At 43.8% G+C, this 12,607-nt stretch overlaps 1 protein-coding gene and 1 long non-coding RNA gene across 5 annotated transcripts; both read right to left on the reverse strand.

The window, feature by feature from the left end:
- Nucleotides 1-209: 209 nt before the first annotated feature.
- On the reverse strand, nucleotides 210-10,781 carry LOC130520727 (NACHT, LRR and PYD domains-containing protein 12-like). 4 transcript variants are annotated; one of them, XM_057024434.1, is made up of 11 exons: nucleotides 9,462-10,779; nucleotides 8,823-8,990; nucleotides 8,118-8,219; nucleotides 7,735-7,847; nucleotides 5,828-7,634; nucleotides 4,723-4,899; nucleotides 4,439-4,612; nucleotides 3,974-4,147; nucleotides 1,975-2,148; nucleotides 1,595-1,768; nucleotides 210-1,062 (listed from the first exon to the last, which is right to left on the reverse strand). In XM_057024434.1, the coding sequence occupies exons 1-11, from the start codon at nucleotides 9,467-9,469 to the stop codon at nucleotides 873-875; spliced, it is 3,261 nt and encodes a 1,086-aa protein (XP_056880414.1). In that variant the 5' UTR covers nucleotides 9,470-10,779; the 3' UTR covers nucleotides 210-872. The 4 variants fall into 4 exon arrangements, with proteins under 4 accessions (XP_056880414.1, XP_056880416.1, XP_056880418.1 ...); XM_057024436.1 differs by having other exon boundaries at nucleotides 10,450-10,778; XM_057024438.1 differs by lacking the exon at nucleotides 1,595-1,768 and having other exon boundaries at nucleotides 9,462-10,781.
- Nucleotides 10,782-10,980: 199 nt separating this feature from the next.
- On the reverse strand, nucleotides 10,981-11,995 carry LOC130520728 (uncharacterized). Its single transcript, XR_008949015.1, has 2 exons — nucleotides 11,710-11,995; nucleotides 10,981-11,635 (listed from the first exon to the last, which is right to left on the reverse strand). It is a non-coding gene; the product is annotated as an uncharacterized LOC130520728 (long non-coding RNA).
- Between the last annotated feature and the right edge of the window lie 612 nt (nucleotides 11,996-12,607).

Raw genomic sequence — 12,607 nt, forward strand, 5'->3', positions numbered from 1 at the left:
CTGGTAGTTCCTCAAAAACACTGAGTTTCTAGTGGATGCACAATCTGTGGAAGCCAACATAGAAACTTCTGAAGAGCCAAAGTTCTTGCAACAAAAATATAGTCCCCAATTAGGTTGTGTTATCACACGACCCCGTCCCCATTATCTTAATAGAATATAAAAGAATGAGTGGAGACAGAAGAGAGAATGAGACGTTTTTGGCGCGTGTCGCTCTTGATTTTGTGTTTATTTTTGCAGTAAACTTAAAGGAGGCCTTTTCACTTTATGTTTGATTCTATTTAAGCTGATATTCCATTCTTGACATCTTTAAATTTACAGTATTCATGGAAGTTTTATTTGGTCATTTTGCTTCTTTTTATTTCCTATTTCCCACATTTATTAGTTGTTTTTATTAGATTGCAATAAATCATATAACATTTACCAGATTGACTAAAGTCAAATGAGCTGCGGTTCCCACCGATAGCCGTCATTCTGATGGGTTTTTGCTGGCTGCAGCTGAAATATTCCAATGCTCCATGTCACAGAGACAGTAAATACTAAACCCTAAAGATTCTGAAGGCATGATGTAAAATAGTAACGTATAATACAGACATTTGAAGAGACAATTAAGAGAATGTTTTCATGCTTCTAAGAGTGGCCGAGGAGCCATTTAGAACTTTATAAAGATGCATTGTGTGATACCAGGAACTAATTTAACTTCAAGGTGAAGCTGCTTCTGCTTTGTCGACCATCGACTGATCTCCTGAAAGTCCACCAGCGCTTTTTAAAAACTGAATTTTTCATCTATGGACGGAGTAGACGGCAGATGTTTCCACAGATGCTCTTCACCAGTGGTCAGTGAGTGATGCAGCAGATGAGCGGGAGTTGACTGGCTACCACCAGCCATGTCTCAATGTCTCCAGCCCATAGTGTGGATTCTCTAGGAGATCAGACAGCAGCTTCAGCTCTGAATCCTGCAGCTGGTTCCAACCCAGGTCCAGTTCTCTGAGATGGGAGGGATTGGACCTCAGCGCCGAGGCCAGAGAGCCACAGCTGATCTCTGATAAGCTGCAGTACCATAATCTAAATAAAGAAGGGAAACTTTTATAAGGTTATAAGTGAAACCAGTATTAATCTGAAACATTAATCAAAGGCATGATCTGTAAATATTTAATTTAGTTACAGGTTCAAAAATGATAGTAATATGTAATTACCACAATTCCAACCTCTCAGGTTTGCACTGTTCCAAAGGAGAATATATATTGTTCTGGCCCTCACTCTTCCCAGGTTCTCCCCACCTCTTTCCCTCCCATCTCATCATGGAGATCCATCTCACCTGTGGCTCATCTTTAAAGGCACAACCTGTCTTAGATGACTTCCTGTCTCCCTCACCATCTCCCTCCTCGTTGGCTGGTGTCTACCAGGCACCCTCACCTAGTTTTGTCTAATTTTGGTTACCATCTGTCGGCTTTTTCATTGTCCTTAAATCAATTTATCATGAATAAGTGGTCCCCGTGTGGCCCTCCCTCCTGAAGGAACTGGGCACAACACACACACTCAGAAAGTGTGAGGACCCTCGGATGGAATAATGGACATTTTTGAGAATGGTGTTTACCTCAGAGTTTCCAGTCGGCAGTTTGGAAAGTTGAGAAAACCACAGAGCAGCTTCACTCCTGAATCCTGTAGATTGTTGAAGCTGAGGTCCAGTTCTCTGAGATGGGAGGGATTGGACCTCAGCGCCGAGGCCAGAGAGTCACAGCTGATCTCTGATAAGCTGCAGTTAATCAATCTGAAAAATGCAGGATGAGGTTATACGGTGCAGGTCTGCATGTTATCTGCGTCAGAACTAAACCTACGTTAGTTCTTAGTTGGGTCAGACCTGAATTCACGATATTACAAGGAATTTTTTTAATGTGGTGCATCACAGCAGTGTTGAGAACAGCCTCACTTCACCATCTTAGCAGCTGGTATATAGGTAGAAAAATGAAGACTGACCTGAGCCTCTCCAGTTTACAGTTTGGACTCTCCAGTCCAGAACAGAGCCGCTTCACTCCTGAATCCTGCAACTTGTTGTAGCTCAGGTCCAGAACCCTCAGATGGGAGAGGTTGGACTTCAGAGCTGAGGCCACAGAATCACAGCTGGTCTCTGATAAACTGCAGCGACTTAGTCTAAAATAACAATTATTTTGAGAGAAGACAAATAAAAATCAACATGTACCAGAGCAAAACACAGCTTACAAGCAACAAACCTCTGGTCCTGCACCGGCTTATCTGCCGTATGTTCGTATTTTGGGTTCTTTCAGGGCGGTTGGACAAGATCTACACCGTATGTAAAGTGTGTGTGGGTCAAAATACCTTCCAAGTTTGTGAAACCACATTTCTCAATAGCTCAACTCTTGTCAGGAGTTGGGACAAAGCGACCCACTCCTGACAGCTTGTGGGCGATGCTGCAGCGACCCTGCAATCCCTACACTCTCTGGTGAAACCAAATCAAAGGTTTTAGACACTGCTGGATGCTGGAAGGGTGGCTATAGTCTGGACGCATCGTTCCCCTGACTGCACATTTCTCCAACAATGATTGGCAGCTGGTGTCACTTGTTCTCCAGATGAGAGAAGGAAAGAGAGCCACCCCACAGTGTGTTTGATTGCCCCACTGCAAGCTCAATGCTGCCAGAAAACATTGCAGGAGCATCAATTCCCCTCAGGGCATCAACAAGGACCTCAGGAAAAGGTGCAGCTGCCACCTACTAGAGACAAGCACACTGAGCTGAGATTCAAAGCCCTCTCCTCCAAAGAGAAGAGCTTGTTTGTTGGAGGCTCTTCTGGGCGATACCTGGTGCCACAGCTCCAGCTCAGCCCGTCTCTGGAGCTGAGGTGGAGCTGAGCAAGTTTCATGGTTCTCCACCACTTCCTCTCGCTGAGGACCTTCTCAGCTGGTGGTTTCTGCTCCACCTTCCAAGTTGAGCAAGTGATACTTCTGCATTCCTGCCACCAGTGTCTCTGCAGAAAGAGTCTTCTCTACTGTTGTATATTATATTGTATAAAATTAGGATTTTTGGCTGATGTCTTAGATTTTGTTGACTAAGAGCAGGTTTTTCTTTAATAACATAGAAAGATTCGATTAGAAGAGAAAATGTATTATTTTATGAGCTACTTCCACTACTATTATATACACATACTTCCATATTGTCTTAGATTGCAAGCTGCATTTATTGCATCGTTCATAGAAAGTCATATTTGTGAGGAGAAAAACTCAAATAAGGTCATTTTCTTTAATGATCATTACAAAAGAAGGAGGCGATGAACAAACAGATTTATATAAAAATTCGTGAAAACTTCTGCATGGAAACATTTTTAAAATGGTTGCATTGTGTAGAATCGGTGTAGAATCAACTTGTTGACTTCTGATTTGGACTCCAATGGAAGTGAGGTGCAACAATTGTGGATGCTGAAAGCTCCAGATCTTCATGAAGGTTTCTGTGGTTGGACTGACCTGCTGCCCCTTTAAGAGGGAGGCAGGTTTGGGCTTCTGGCTGGAATGAAGCCACCTAAGATGAGAATGACTGCAGGCTTTCGGTACCAAGGTTTAACAGGGTGCTCACTTCACACTTGGGCTTTTCTCTTTTTTGGGATGGCTTTTCTCAGTAGAGAAGGGCCATGGCACACTGCAGCAGCTTTCTTTTGGGTTTGCTAGTTTTCCTTCTGATCTTTAAAAGACAGGAAGAACCATTTTTGATTTGTCTGAATGTTTGGGTGGTTTTGTGGCCAGCCTAAAATAAAACAAGACAAATCTACAACTGATACTTCCTTTCTAGTCATTGATGACCATCCTCACATGGGACAGATTTCCACAACCAATTTAATACTGCAAATCTGTCCTGTGTGGTCTTTTTTCTGAGAACTGTAACACTACGTTTATAACAAAGATCAAACATGTAAACATTTATTGTCTAACTAGTTACACCTGGAAAGTACTGGATCATCTCTGACTGACCTGAGAGTCTCCAGCTTACAGAGAGGATCCTGGAGAACACCACAGAGCAGCTTCACTGCTGGATCCTTCAGCTGGTTCTCACTCAGGTCCAGAACCCTCAGATGGGAGGGATTGGACCTCAGCGCCGAGGCCAGAGAGTCACAGCTGATCTCTGATAAACTGCAGCCACTCAGTCTGGATAAGGAATCATGGCAAGAAATGATCTCTTATTGGAGGAAAAGTCATATTACACTTTCTCAAAATCATTATTTCATTTTATTTCATTATTTAATCAGGGCCCTTGGAGTCAGGAGAGCTGATAAACTGGGATATTACAGCAACAACACAGTTAAAATGTATCTATAAAATTGACTTTCAATGGCTCATTTAAATTCATACGACACTTCTCTTCTACAAAAGTCAATGGAGTTTATCTTGAAGCCTTTCATTGTTTAGTTGTTATGTGGAAGATAAAAGAAAGCTGACCTGAGATTCTCCAGCTTACAGTTTAGACTCTCCAGTCCAGAACAGAGCAGCTTCACTGCTGGATCCTTCAGCTGGTTCCGACTCAGGTCCAGAACCCTCAGATGGGAGGGATTGGACCTCAGCGCCGAGGCCAGAGAGTCACAGCTGATCTCTGATAAACTGCAGTCACCCAGCCTGGAAAACCAATAAATGGGGCAAATAAAAACACATTTCTAAATATGAAAATGAAGAGAAAAGCAGAAAATGTAAAGAAATTTAGAAAAGACCAACAGAGGCCTCCTGACCTGAGTGTCTCCAGTCTGCAGTTTGGATGCATCATTGCAGAAGACAGTAACTTTACTCCGGCATCTGTCAGGCTTTCGTTCCAGATTAAGCTCAGCTCCCGTAGATGAGAAGGGTTTGACGTCATTGCTGAGGCCACAACTTCCCAATGACTCGTTGAAAGAAAACTACCAGACAGTCTGTTGTGTATGAAACAAAAATAGTGAGTCAAACTTTGGGATTTCTAATCAACTTATCTGAGAATCTACCTGAACACAAATGTAGCTCATTTCCTGGAAAAGCTAAATTCAACACCGTAGAGCAACAGTTTGAACGACCATCAGATCTGAAATGCAACTGAATTATTCTCAACATTTGTCTTATTTTAGAACAGCTCATAATTACTCAATATTTAAAATGATTGTAGCAAATGGTTTAAAGAAACGTGCATCTTTTTATCTGTCTATCGGCTCTTTGGATATTTTGCATTTCATACAATTTGTACGATCGTGCGTCAAGTCTTAATTCAGCGATCCGATCGATGACATCAGAGTCTCTGGTTGCATCGATTGCCCTCAGCTTCTGTTCTATCTGCCTGTTTTCCTTCAAATCATTTCACTGCACCTTTTGTTGCTAGTGATGAAGTTGCCACCTAACGGGTGTGGAAAGGCTCAAACAACTTTGTGGGTCACATAAAGGCTCCAAACGGAACCGCCACAAAGACCTAAAACACCCATTTAAACCAACGAGGCCGGCTGTTTTTACCTTGAACAAATGAAGCAAAATAGTCACGTGTCATCAGTTAAAATGTGTTTTTCTGTCGTTAGAATACGATGTATACAAACAAACAAAAGTTATTTAATGACATGACAGTAATTTCATGATAGTAAGTTAACTTGTGGCTCCTATTATTCCTGCCTTATGTTGGTTTGTCTGGATTGAACTTTGAACTTATATCCAGTCAGTGTTGAACATTTCTGGATTAATTGTTGTTGTTTTTTTAATTTATGGACGCTGCAATGGAAATAAAGAATTGAACGAATGACCACTGGAGGGGGTATTGCTACCTGACATGATCCACTCGGTTGATTTAAACGCCGATGTCCGGCCCCAAAAATCTTTACTTACTCGGCCTTCCTGCAGTTCCTCACAGCTGGAATCAGGCGACGTCGTCCCTCCTCTGAGGTGTTGTACTGCTGCAGGTTCAGCTCATCCAGAACCTCCTCTGACATCTGCAGCAGGTAGGCCAGAGCTGAACAGTGGATCTCTGACAGTTCCCTCTCTGATTTCTTCTCTGACTTCAGGAACTCTTGGATCTCCTGATGGACTGACTGATCCTTCATCTCCATCAGACAGTGGAAGATGTTGATGCTTCTGTCTGGGGTGATTTCATCACTGTTCACCTCCTTCAGGTTGTTGAGGACCTTCTGGATGGTTTTTGGGTGGCTGTCCATCTGATCCAACAGTCCACCCAAGATCCTCTGATTGGACTCCAGAGAGAGACCATGAAGGAAGCGAACAAACAAGTCCAGGTGGCCATTTTCACTTTCAAGAGATTTCATTAGTGCTTTCCTGAGGAAGTCATCAAGAGATTTGACTGGATCGTAATTTGTGTACAACCCAACAAACCGGAAAAAGGGGTGTTGTTTCGAACATTTTAGAAAAGACTCCGTAATCCCTTTATTCTTGATGGTGTAACAGTGGAACATGTAGACGGCAGCCAGAAACTCCTGAATGCTCAGATGAACAAAGCAGATCACACTCTCTCTTTTGAAGATCTCTGTACAAACTCCTGAGTACACCGACACCTCGGAGACGTCCAGTCCACATTGCTCCAGGTCTTCTGAGTAGAACATGATGTTTCCTTTTTCCAGATGTTCAAACGCCAGCTGACCCAACTTCAGAAGGAGTTCTTTGTCAGCCTCAGTCAGTTCCTCTGGTCTCTGCTTTCCTCCATACTTCTGCTTCTTCCTCTTTATCTGAACCATCAGGAAGTGTGAGTAGAGGTCAGTCAGGGTTTTGGGCAGCTCTCCTCTCTGGTCTCTGGTCATCATGTCCTCCAGAACTATAGCAGTGATCCAGCAGAAAACTGGGATCAGACACATGATGTGGAGGCTCCTGGAGGCCTTGATGTGTGAGATGATTCCCTTGGACAGATCTTCATCACTGAACCTCCTCCTGAAGTACTCCTCCTTCTGGGAGTCAGTGAAGCCTCGTACTTCTGTGATCCTGTCAACACACGAGGGAGGAATCTGATGGGCTGCTGCAGGTCTGGAGGTGATCCAGATGAGAGCTGAGGGAAGCAGGTTCCCCTGGATGAGGTTCACCAGGAGCACGCCAACTGACGATACTTGTGTGACATCAGAGATGACCTGATGGTTGTTGAAACCCAGTGAAAATCTGCTTTCATCCAGGCCATCAAAGATGAACAGAAGTTTCCAGACAGTCAGATCTTCTGCTCTGATCTTCTGTAATGTTGGATGGAAAACATGAAGCAGCGAGAGAAGACTGTGCTGCTCATCTCTGATCAAGTTCAGCTCCCTCCATGAGAGCGGAAGCACCAGACTGATGTCTTGGTTCTCCAAACCTTCTGCCCAGTCCAGACTGAACTTCTGCACTGAGAAGGTTTTTCCAACGCCGGCGACACCGTTGGTCAGAACCACTCTGATGTGTCTCTGTTGCTCAGATAAGACTTTGAAGATGTCCTGGCACTTGATTGGAGTGTCCTGGATGTTCTTCTTGGAGGTTCTCTCAAGCTGTCTCACCTCATGTTGTGTGTCCACCTCCTCACTTTGTCCCTCAGTGATGTAGAGCTCAGTGTAGATCGTGTTCAGCAGGGTTCCACTTCCTGCTTCATGAGTTCCTTCAGTCACATGTTCACATCTTCTCTTCAGACTCATCTTATGACCTTCTATCACCTCCTGCAGATCACTTCCTGAACATAAGTAAACCAATGATTTCCATCTATAATAAATCATCAACACAACTACAAATTCATGACATCACAAGTTCAATTTTATCTTGAACAATTTTACTTTGTTTGGGCTTCATTTCAGCATCTCCAGATCTGCTTCCAGATTGTGAACAAGAGGACTCTCCTGGTGGAGCTGACTGGTCCCAGTTTGATAGGATGTGCTCCCCCCTCTCACTGTGAAACACATCTCTATTAGTCCTTTGATTTATAGGATGAAAGAACCTGATCAAGACTAAATATTGTTCCAGCATTTATGTCTGAATTCATCTTTCAGTTCAAACATGATTCTTGTTTCTAATCAACAATATTCACATTAAGTATGTAACTATATGACTGTCTGAGGTTTAAGTGTTAAACATCTCCAATAATAAACTCACAACCTGCTGCTGTTAATGTGACTAACAGCTGGCACACAAACACATCATCACGCTTTAGTTTTCTTACATTTGGTCTGAACTTCTGAAGGTTATTGGTCTATCTTTGGAGTGGTCACTCTTCAGGGACACCCTGCTGGGCACTGTGGACTCTGCTCTGTCCTCGTCCATCCTGAGGAAACATCAGAAATAGTGATGAGACTGTGATGAAGGTAAATAATCTGTAGAGGTTGTAGTTAAATAATCCCAATTCACTGCATTTTTATCAAACAGGAACGTTTCTAATACATTCTGAATAACAACTGAATCAATAAATCAATGATGTCTCTGTATAATTTTCATGTTTTCAGAGTTTAAGCTGCTTTTTTTAACTGTTCCCTGCAGTGAGAAAAGAACTGGCACCTTTTCCAGCCCCTCATCCTGCAGCACTGAATGTGCTCTAAAGTTCTTTCCAGAGCAAACGTCTCTGCACTTGCAGCAACATGTTGTAGTCATGGATCCGTGAGGAGAACCGGATACAGGAAACGCCCCCACTTTGATCCCAAAAACCCAACTGGTGGCCAACGGTGGTCCGGCAACGACGGGGACGCTGGTCCATCGGCCCACAACACTGGTTTTCCACAGGCCAACATGGTGAAAGGACTGTGCACCGTTTCATTTTAAAGAGCTGATGAATTTCAGTTTTCACGATAGTAGAGGCTAATACCTACAAAATTATGTTTTGTACGGTTGTGAAATGTTCTAAGGCAGAGTTATGTGGTTCAGAAAACCTTACTTTAAAGGTGAGCCTTGAGGTCCAATACCGAAGTTTTCAGGTTTCCCTTTGGAGCAGTCGCTCTTCATGGACACACAGCTGGACACTGTGGACTCTGCTCTCTCTTCCTCTTCCATCACACATTCGCTCAGTTTTAAATGTGAGTCTAAACGGTTAAGCAGGAACAGTCTGCTGACACAGAAAATAAGATTAAAGAACATGATTCTCAGCATGAAGACAAGCAGAGGTCTGTCCAATGACGTATTGTCGGCTCATTCACATCAAAATCTATTATATGATGTAACCCTGTACATCATACAGGCCACATATATATTGGAAAAAAGTTTTGGGACATCTTAAAAGTTTACATCTTGTTAAATATAAAATGTTTCTCCTGGGTGTTTCAAAAGGTGCGGTGGCATTAGACGGACGCACACAAATACAAAATAAATCATTTTTTATCTGGTTATGGTTTACAAGAAAACCTAAATTCTTTCAAGATGTCAGTTCTCAACATTAAATTCAACAAATAAGATGAGAATGCATTCAAAACTAAACAGAAATACGTCATCACATCATCAAAGTGGGTCAAATGCAGCATCATCTTCTGTCATCTCAGACAGGATTCCAAGAAGAGGATCTTCATTTTCAACAACGCACCTTGACATCTCATCATGGCTCGTCTGTCAGATTACAAGCAGCTTTTTTTGATCAGGCGCATCATGTTTCTCACCAACACATGATGGTGCTGGAAAAAACATCTGTAGCCTGACCTAGAGGTCAAAACTCTGCATGGCGTGCACAGCTACTAGTTGCAGCTGGTGGTTGTGGCGGAGGAGATCCCAAACATATCTAGCAAGCTTATTTTGGAGCAGAGCTTGTCCACCACCTCTGACCCCACTCATCACAGAAGTCCCACCATATCCATGGCCAGGTGTGTTGGCAGCATTGGAGCCAGCCTCAGGAAAAAGGTGTGTCAATATCTCAGAAGTGATGATCAAGTTGACATGACCCAACAGAAGTCAAGCAACCCAACATGCTGAATAGAATAGATGACACACAGCAAAGGGCAAAAAACACCCAATTCTGCTCAGACTAATCTGATCTGACCACATGTACAGGACCAAAAATATGAAAACACCATGGGTTTAGTTTTCCTTTCGTTTTCTTGACTGCTTTATTCAAAACAGAACACATTTCATAAATCCATAATAACAAATTCATATTCCACAAAGAACCAGTTAAAACAATAAAATGGAATGCCTTGATCTCTCCCTCTTTAATACTCTTTTTTAAATAAAGGATTGATTGTCCCCTGGTGGAGGGACAAAGAGAGGAGGCTAAAACTGTCGCGTTTGTGTCCCTCTTTCCGTGGATTTTTCCACTAACTGCAAATAATATTGTCGACTTATTGTGAGTATTAAAATGTGCTTCCTCAACCTCTAAAATGTTGGCTCAGGGTTAGCGGAAAACGCAGTTAGAGGAAACACGCTACAAAGTTTGATCATCCGTCACAACATTCCCGTCGACCAGCCGCAATGTGCGTCCGAAACACGCGCACGCTCATTGCGAACACGCAGGTTATTAAGCCGCATCTCGCAGCGGAACATTGATTCGAGACGACAGCAGTGAAAGAACCAAATGCTACCTGAATATTAGAGGTTTTCCATCAGGGCGCGGTCACTCAGGATGGAGCCCGAAGTTGAGAACTTTCACTTTCTTCTTCCTCTACACGTCACGTGTTTGTGGTTGGATCGCCTCATATCCAGCACAAGCGCCTCTCTTCAGAACAATTTGGTCCACGTTTTAACTGAAATACTGGGAAACAACTGGAGTTCGTCTGACAGATGTTCGTTTTTGGGTGCGGAATCAAACTGTCAACTTTTTGATCTGTAGGTGTCACGTTCCAGTCTAGGGTATGGAAATGGAATTCTGAACCAGGGAAAAGTGAAGGTGGCACGAGGAGTAACGCAAGATCAATAAGTGAAATATAGATTTAATGACAAAAGTGGGGTTGATACAAAAAGAAGTGAGCAATTAAATTATAAAGTTCCAATTGTGGCGGGGTGGAGAGGGGTGGAACGGTTAACGACAACGCCACCTGGGGAATTTCACCCCAGGAATTAACCGGAAAACAGGCACGCGCAGATAAGGTTCTGTTCCAGAGGCAGAGACAGGATTGAGGGTTAGGCACTACAATTTTATTAAATCCAACGCAACACAAAAATAACTCGGCTGTACAAAAGTCAAACAAAGGGGTGGACAGGGCTGGGGCCCCACCGGCAGGTAAAACGCAATTAGGGGAGAAACAAACTAAAAACACCCGTGCTACTGCAAACAAAACTACACACGAGGGGTGAGGAAAACGCCCTCCACCTGGGGTTGGGTCCCCGCCGTGGCCCGCAGCACCTGTCCAAAGAAAAGAGGACAATTAAAGTTCCAGCGGTAACAATTGACGCGACGAGCACACACGCGCACACACACCTCACACAGACAAGCAAATAAATTGTGACCAACAAGAAACGAACAGAAACAAAACCTAAAAGAGTAAATGCCAGTTGATACGATTTACACGCACTGTTAAGAATCTAAAATGAAAGCAACAGCTCCGTGGTCGCCTCGGCGGCACCACTACGTCTCAGCGCCGTCCCCCGAGCGAAGGGGCGAGAGAGAGAGAGAGCGAACAGGAGAGAGTCCCGAAAGCGGGACCGAGCCAAAGCAGCAGTGGGTCCAGTACGCGAGGAAGTCCGTGCCGACTGTGTTTGGTGGCGCCACCGCTCCGTGAAGGGTTCCCGCTGGGGCCACGCGACCCACCGACGCCAGCCGGCAGCCACCTGCAGCAAGAACAGCCCCATTAACGTTTATCGACTGAGTGGGGGAGTCAGTGACGCGCATTGCTGCGCCTTACCTGCCCAGTGCAGACTAGCGCGCGTGCCCTTACGGCAAAGCGTTGTAAAACGGTTTCTGTTGGTCGAACCGCCCAGATAAGCCGCGACCCCGCCGTCCCGTCGAAGGGGGAAAACAACTAAAGCCAGCTGGAGGCAGAGCCTTATATAAACCTTTTCTCCCCACCCACCAATTAAGGCACTACCTCCATATGGCACCTGTTCGGAGGGCAGGCCACGCCCTGCCACACAATCAATAGTTAAAGGCACGTTGCATGGCAAACACGACAAAAAGAGACAAAGGTGGCTTCTCCCACTGTGGACTCGACTTTTATGTGCATTAAATGTTGCATATACACTGCTCTGAAATGTGCAGCCTTCGTATGGACATAGAACTCTTTGTTTAAGTTTTAAATGAGTGCGTAAATGTTTGAAAAACTCATCTTCAGTGCAGGGCTCTATGAATTCACAGAACTGGCAATGAAACGCAACTGTGGGTTTACTTGCTTGTCCAATGTCTGATTGAGAATGCCAAACAGATAAATGAACTTTGAGTGCATTAAAAGATTTGAAAACGCACAAGCAATCCATATGAAGGCATGGTGTTGGTTGTTGCCGAGTAAAACCTCCATGTTTTAGGCGACAGTGTTTTAACAACTTTCCTCTTTTGTCTGCGGAAAAGAGGCACTGCTTACAGTTCCACTGCATCTGCAAGAAATATTTTCAAAGGAGATTTTAAGTAAGAACGGTCTCTCAATTTAATCTAATGAAGGTGCAGCACATTGTCAAAAACGTTTCTACTGCTGGTGGTTATAACCCCTTAAAGGAACAGTTCACCCAAAAATGAAAATATAGTCATCATCTACTCACCACCTTGCAGGTAAGATGTCAGGGGAAGTTTTCTTCAGCCCTCTAAGCACT

This window comes from Takifugu flavidus, unplaced genomic scaffold (assembly GCF_003711565.1).
Source record: "Takifugu flavidus isolate HTHZ2018 unplaced genomic scaffold, ASM371156v2 ctg494, whole genome shotgun sequence".
Classification (NCBI taxonomy): domain Eukaryota; kingdom Metazoa; phylum Chordata; class Actinopteri; order Tetraodontiformes; family Tetraodontidae; genus Takifugu; species Takifugu flavidus.